This window comes from Enoplosus armatus, chromosome 10, assembly GCF_043641665.1.
Source record: "Enoplosus armatus isolate fEnoArm2 chromosome 10, fEnoArm2.hap1, whole genome shotgun sequence".
In the NCBI taxonomy this organism is placed as follows: domain Eukaryota; kingdom Metazoa; phylum Chordata; class Actinopteri; order Centrarchiformes; family Enoplosidae; genus Enoplosus; species Enoplosus armatus.
Window position 1 is genome coordinate 2,539,378 of NC_092189.1, and position 7,412 is coordinate 2,546,789.

Consider the following 7,412-nt stretch of genomic DNA (forward strand, 5'->3'; position numbering starts at 1 on the left):
GAGAGAGAGAGAGAGAAGAAAAGGAAGAGAGCAAAAAGATCATCAAAGGCTTCTGGTCGCTTCCAGTCAATCAGGGAGGACTGAGCACAGATAGATAAGATAGATATATAGAGAGGGCTATTATTACAGTATCTGCGTGATTATTATGCTGCACAGAACCTGGGGTGGTGGGTGGGTGGGTGGGGGGGGTGGGGTGCTGGGGGCATTGTCGCTATCTTACAGTTGGCTCATCGCAGTCTGTTTCTCCAGAACCTCCAGGTAGTCTGGCTCTGTTTTTAGCTTCCCAGGCAGCAGAAGCGGGTGCTCATTGTTTTTGGGAGGGTGTTCGGCCCCGTAGTATTTCCTGGGGGTCCCGTACAGCACAGTTTTGTTCAACCTGTCCTGGTTGGTGACATGCCGCCGGGCTGTAGCAGCCTCGTAGGGGGGCACGATACAAGGTCTCTTAGGTAAAGTGCAAAAGTTGTAATGGAAAGGAGGGGCGCCTGCAGCCGTGGGAAGCTCTTTGTTGGGCCTCTCCCCTAAGTTTTGATACAGCATCTCAGGGGGCTCCGGGGTGGTCAAACCGCATGACGTCGGGGATTTATCCATAAAATCCATTGTGCTGATGGTGTAAGCCCCTGGGCTGCGGGAGAGGATGTCATCCTTCTTGACGTCTAGGGGCCCAAAGCTGAGCTCCTTCAGGTTACGGTAATACGCCACCTGTTCACCGTCCTTCTGCATGTAAATAGGGTTTTGGCACATGGAGCCCACGGGCGGGGGGATGTAGTTATAAACATGGCTTTCAGAGGTTTTATCGTGGGTCGGTTCGGGGGTGTAGGAGCCGTATTGCACTTGGAAAGAGTTGAGATCTAAGTTGTTGGCTCCCGTGGGGACGTGTTCCACTCCTTTGCGCCGCTTCAGAACGAAAACGAAGAGGCCGGCGCCAAAGCAGACCGAAAGGATGAAAACAACCAGGAGCCCAAGAATCAGGACTGAAAGTGGGACCTCGGGGTGTAACTCAGGAGTGTGGATTCGTGATTCAGTGGGGTGGACTGAGGTAAAAGACGAAGAAGGTGAGGAGGGGGTGGCAGCCTCGGTGCCAGGACTTATTAATGTGGGGGCTTTTGTAGGGGGGGCATGTTGTGGCGGGGGCACCTCGCTGGGCTCGGGGCAGATGGCCTCGTTCCGAAGCGAGCGCAGCAGGCGGCCGGCGTGTTTGGAGGGGGAATCGCACGTGATTTCGTTCACCACTACGCTGGTGCTGGACAGCTCCATCCAGTTTTTGAGCGCCACAATGTCACAGGTGCAGTCCCAGGGGTTCTCCTGCAGGTCTATCTGGATGAAAGCAGAGAGCTGGTCCAGGACCCCTCGAACCGGAAGGTAGGAGAAGTGATTATTCCGCAAGTTGAGTCTGGTCAGCATCGTGCCGCCAAAAACATTGTCTGGGAGCGATCTCAGCAGGTTGTTGTTCAGGAAAAGCAGCTGCAGGTTGTGCAAGGAGTTAAATGTCTGAGGCAAAATGTCTTTGATGATGTTATATTCCAAATACAGGTACTGCAGCGACTGCAGGCCAACGAAGAGCGACTGAGAAAGCGATTCGATGTAATTCCCGTTCAGATAGAGTCGCCTGAGGTTTGTTAGATTCTCAAACGCACCTTCCTGAATCACTGCTATCCTGTTATTCCCCAAATGAAGCAGCTCCAGCGAGCTGTACTCTGTAAGGTCAGTCCTGTAAATCACTTGTAAGTAGTTACCGGTCAGGTGGAGTTTCTTTGGGTAGGAGGGCTTGGGGTTCAGCTCACTGATGTTATGCAACTTCCGCTCCTGGCAGTTGATGTTCAGTCCGCTGTCGGGGTTTTGTGACGTGCACACGCACACGCTGGGACACAGCATGGGCACCGGGGAGCGAGTCTGGTAAACCATTATGGGCCCAAAGACATGTTTGTCCTTGGTGATGCGAGGGGTGGGCCTGTAGCGCATTTTGGGCGGGCGGGAAGCTTTGGGGGCACGGGTGGGGGTGATCACGCCAGGGTGGTAGGTCGGGGGCAGGGCCCCCTGAAAGTGAGAGTCAGAGGGGGGGTGGACACGCTCACCGGCATTCCTGCGCGGGCACAGATCCTGCTTTATGAGCTGGGTGATGTCTTTGCCGTGCAGCCTGAACGGCGTCTCGCACACTATGTCCCCGACAAAGACAGAAATTGTGTCCAGCCAGGACTTGAGGGGAATCAGATCGCAGGTGCAGTTCCACGGGTTCTCCTCCAGCTGGATCTCCATGATGCCGCCTATGTGCTCCAAAACCCCGGCGAACGGCAGCATCTTGAGCCGGTTGCCACGTAAATCCAAGTGGGTGAGGAGCACGAAGCGGAAAATGTTGGGAGGCAAAGACAACAGCAGGTTGTCGTTCAAGATCAACACTTTGAGCTTGTTCAGCTTGCTGAAAGCGCCCGGCTCTATGGCACTGATGTAATTATAGTCTGCCTGTAAATACTCCAAACTCTCCAGTCCCGCAAAGGTGTCCTCTTTAATCACCTCCAGGTTGTTGTTGTTCAAGTGAAGCCGCTTCAGGAAGCGCAGCCCGTTGAAAGCGCCGGTTCGGATCTCTTGCAAGCCGTTATTCCCAAGGTGCAGCGAGGTGACATTGCCATAATTGACAAACTCGTTGGCGCCGAGCCGTGACAGGAAGTTTCCGTTTAGAAAAAGCTGGGAGATTTTGTTGGGGGGCGCCTGGAACTGGCTGACGGTGGTAAATCCTTTATTCTCGCAGTTGATGTTGAAGATGTTCTCCCGCTCCTCGCAGGTGCAGCGGGTCTTGCAGATTTCTTTGGAGGCGGAAGTTTTGCGGCTCTCCGTTTCGGACGGCGACAGGCTGGTGACCGTGAGGACGCTCAGAAAGAGGACGCCGCTCAGCATTTTTACAGCCAAAAATGGTCGCTGAAATATAGATCCAGCATTTAACTTCACAGAGTGAGCCTTGGGAGGGGAGAAAAAAAACAAAATTTGGGGGGGGGGGGGGGGGGGGGGGGTGAGTTCTCACAGTATGGAGAGGAGAGAAAAAGAGGTAGAGGCGCTCACACACACACACACACACACACACCGCACAAACGCACACACACAGTCACACTCTCTCTCTCTCTCTCACACACACACACACGCACGCACGCACGCACACACACACACACACACACACACACACAGGCGAGCAGAAAACGGGCGCACCACCCGTTATTTGGTGTTAAAATTGGAGCGTGACGCACGGGGAGATGCGCAAATCTCTCCCTTGACCTTCACTTTGAATCCCCCCAAAAAAATCCAAAATCCCTCCCCCCCATGGGAGGACAAAAAAAAAAAAAAAAAAAATCAATCCTGGAAAATGAGAAAAAAAAAAGGCGGACGCATCACAAATCAACGGGATCCTGCGTGGTGGATGGACTTTTGGCACAGAGGAGAATCGGAGGGAGGAAAAAGCCGCTTACTGCAGCCCTCTTTTTCCTTGCTCAGTGGCTCCACGCAGATCACCAGCAGCGGCGGCGGCGGCGGCCAAACACTCAGAGAGAGACACGGGGCCACGAAACGCTGCCTCTCTCCTCCTTCGCGCAGACAGGGCGCTTCATTTTTAGTCCAGGCAAGACAAAATCACTTTCTTTGTTGTTTGTTGTTGTTTTTAAAGATCCAGCAATAATGCGCAAAGACGAATCATGACGCACGGCTGGCGTTCCTCATCGCCTTCTCCAAAAAGAAAGAAGACGGGTTTAAAAAAGTGAACTCGAAGGGGGAGAAAATAAGGGGAAGAGAGGGGGGGGTGGGGGGGACGCTGCCCGCGTGAGAGAGTGAGAGAGAGAGAGAGAGCGAGGGGAGATATATATATATTCCCAGAGCTGAGGCATAACTACAGCCCGCGCCGTCGGTCCTCCTCCTCCTCCTCCGCTCCGCACACTGAGAGCAGCACTGAGCGTCTGCTGCTGCTGCTGCTGCCTGACTGCGTTTGTGTGTGTGTGTGTGTGTGTGTGTCTGACTGAGAGAGAGAGAGAGAGAGAGAGAGAGGAGGCCAGCGGCCGTTACGTCACCGACACAGTCAACATGAACACACACACACACACACACACACACACACACACACACACAGAGGGTCTTGGAAGTGAGAGACCACTCTCCTCCAAATACATCAGTTTATATTCTCCCCTCATATCTAATCCACATTCATCCTCCAACACAGAGTTTGGCTTGCTGTCACCTGGATATCACATCAGTCAGTACAGCTGTTGTTACAGCATAACAAAAAAAAAAAAGGAAGCAGCTGCATTATTGTCACTCCAGTTTCACTATTCAAAGTGCATTTCAGTGCATCCCCTTGCTTCCCACATTTGATCAGCAACTTTCAGTCTAAAACCCTGAACGGGAACCCGCTTTGCACAAACGGCCTCTGGACGAGCATCTGCCGCAACAGCTAAGGACGCCGTGATGAACCCATACACCTGCAGAGCATCATGCAAAAGAGAGAATGAACAGAGCTTCATAAATCGTGTTTTTTTTTGTTGTTGCTGTCAGTTGATGAAGAGCTTCTTTTTGTTTTTTCTTTTAACCCATGACGCCACTAGGAGGCAGGAAAAGGCCTCTTTTCAGCCTCTCACGCTCTCTCTCTCTCTCTCTCTACATTATTTCCCCCCACCATTTCCTTGTCTCCAGTCTTCCTCTTTCACTCTCACCTTCACACTGTGATTTGTCACGCCAGTTCACCGAGTTACACAATGCCATCACCATCGCGGAGAGGATGACACTTGTGGGCCAAACGATGAAAAGTGGTTGTCAGAAATGGGGCATGCGAGAATCCTGTGATAATCTGATGAGACTATTCTAGAATCCAAAAGAGAGAGAGAGAAAAAAAAAATTATATATATAGGATATCTAATAATAATAAATAAAAAAAATAAAAGGAAAATGGAGCTTTCTTTCAGTTTGCCAAAAGGTTCAATAAAACAAATCGAATTGAAATCGAATATGATCATCATAGAAATCTATAAAATGGTATTATTTTCAGTGATGTCGTGTGTGTGTCTGTGGTTCAGGATCAACACCTTAACATTAACAGAATTATTATCATTTTTAATTCAATGATTTACTGTAATATTCCTGTGGTTAGTAATTAGTAACATTTCAAAACAGGTATGACAGAGAAATATAAATAAAAAAAAGACATGACTGCAGTTTAAAGAAAAACAAATCCCCCCCCCCCCCCATTAAAATGCCTAGACAAAATTCTCAAGACTCTGGAAACTGGTGCAAATTTAAATGTTGGTCGAAACAAATAGGTCATACTAGGAAAAGGTACTGTTGTTGCTAACAACATTAAGTGTCCCAGTGAGCCATGGTAACGTGACAGTGATCCGGCGTGCACAACACCAGGGCCCTGAAACTGACACAGCTAAATGGAATTCGGCCATCTCTTGCACATAATGTAAAGCCTCAAAAATACCCAAAAAACCTATTTTAAGTTTTTGACACGACCAAAACATATGACCCCAGGCGGCTGGACTGGGCCTTCTGGTAAATGTCGGCAAGTCTACCCGCTCTGAAGTTTTCCCCCCTCCTCCACGCTTGAGGTTTCATCACCTTTCGGGTCGAGTTTAAAGCACGGACAGCAGCCCTCAGATGACCTATGGGCTGCAGCCGCCGGTGCGTAATGGCCAAAGCAATTCCCTTGTGGAACTTAAAGCAAGCACCGTGGCGTGCCCGATTTTGTGATTCGTGAAGGAGTGCCTCGACTCGACTCTGTGAAAGGAGAAGTCGGTCGGAGCCCGGAGGCTGTGTTCACAGACGCTGCTAGTGGCCTCCCTGCTGCCTGGCTGAGGCGTGACAACGGGCCGTGACAGCGGGCCAGACGGGAAGACACAAAAGGTGGGGATGGTTTTCTCCATGTCGGGGTCTATTAGCGGGACTGGTTCGGCTCTGGTGATGTTGCCCGAGTTGAAGTAGAAACGTGACGTGTCACGGCTCTTGGGTTGTTATTTAAGGATTTAAACAACCGCATTGTGACATATTTGTGAGTTTATTCCCACTGAGGCCCACCTGTAAACGTATCCTAATTATACCAAAAGATGGTCATGATGAGAAAGAACGATGCACATAATGATGAAAGTGACATTCAGCTTTTCGCGTGTTTACTTATTTATTTATTTTTTATCGAGAATGATGGCCGCCTCAGATTTCAGCGATGATTGATGGGGGGGGGGGGGGGGGGGGTGTCGAAGGGGAAGAAGCCTGCAGGTTTCCACGTGAGACCAGGTGGGTTTATGTTGTCAGAGCTCCGCTGCACAGAACATTTGTCAAGTCAATCGCAGGCCGCTGAGGACGACTGTTCCTGAAGCACATGTGTGTGTGTGTGTGCGTGTGTGTGTGTGTGTGTGAGAGGATAAACTATGTCAGCGTTTCTAGGTTGATGTGTAAAGCTTTATTTTATTAACATGTGAATATCAAACATTAAGCACTGGTCACGCCGGCATTTTCAAACAATTTCAAAGCAAAATCCATTGATTTCACTGGAATCTCCGCGATCGGTGGATCTGTTCCCCCCCCGGGGGGCGAAGTAAAACCACACAAAATCTTTCACGTCCATTTCAACTCTGGTGAAAATGAATTCTTACCTGTTCTTGTCAAGAGCACGCAGTCTGGACAATGTGGAACCTTGGTGAAAATAAATGTGGAGCTGTAGAGTCCAAAACAGAGGAAGCTGCTCTGCCAGGTGATGCATGTGAGGGAATAGAGTTGAACCCGTGTTCCCCTAACTTAGTTTATGATCAGTTCATTGCACGCAAATGTATTTAAGATTATGCAACATGTAAGCATGATATCTGCTATAATATTGTAGGTTTAAAAAGTAGATTTTGACTCAGGACCTCAAGATTAGATGCGGAAGGCACCTGAATGGTGTGTTCAGACTACTGGTGACAAAGCAACAGGCTACAAGTCATTTTCAACGGAAGCCAATGACTAGAAGCTACAAACTTCCTGCCGTTAGCCAGTTCCCGGTGCCATTTAACCCCACCCTTTTCCTTACCATGACACCAAAAAACAAAACAAAACATGCAGCTTGGCAGAGGGTGGCAGCTATAACGGGATTGCCAGGCGTGTAGCGCACATTTTTAAACGCACAATGGTTAGCCGTAGTGCTGCGTTCAGCTAAGCTAGTTAGCCATGCTAGCCTTTCCGTGTATTGCGGTGCACACGGGGGGAACGCAGTGGCGGGAAGCTCAGATCTACGATCAAAAGCATAGATTTGCGTTCAGGAGTGTTGAGGAGGACCAGTGGATGTCGAGCTCAGTTTTTTTGTTTTTTTTTGTGCTGTCGCTGAACCCATTCGGCCGAAGCATCTCGTTTGAATGAAGATTGAAGTGCTGTGAGCAGGCTATTGAAGACAGTATTGGCGCAACCTATTGTGG

The 7,412-nt window shown here is 49.7% G+C and overlaps 1 protein-coding gene across 1 annotated transcript; it reads right to left on the reverse strand.

Annotated features, from left to right (window-relative positions):
• Nucleotides 1-216: 216 nt before the first annotated feature.
• slitrk2 (SLIT and NTRK-like family, member 2) lies at nucleotides 217-2,889 on the reverse strand. Its single transcript, XM_070913137.1, has one exon. It carries the CDS (start codon nucleotides 2,887-2,889, stop codon nucleotides 217-219), a length of 2,673 nt encoding a protein of 890 aa, XP_070769238.1.
• Nucleotides 2,890-7,412: the final 4,523 nt, after the last annotated feature.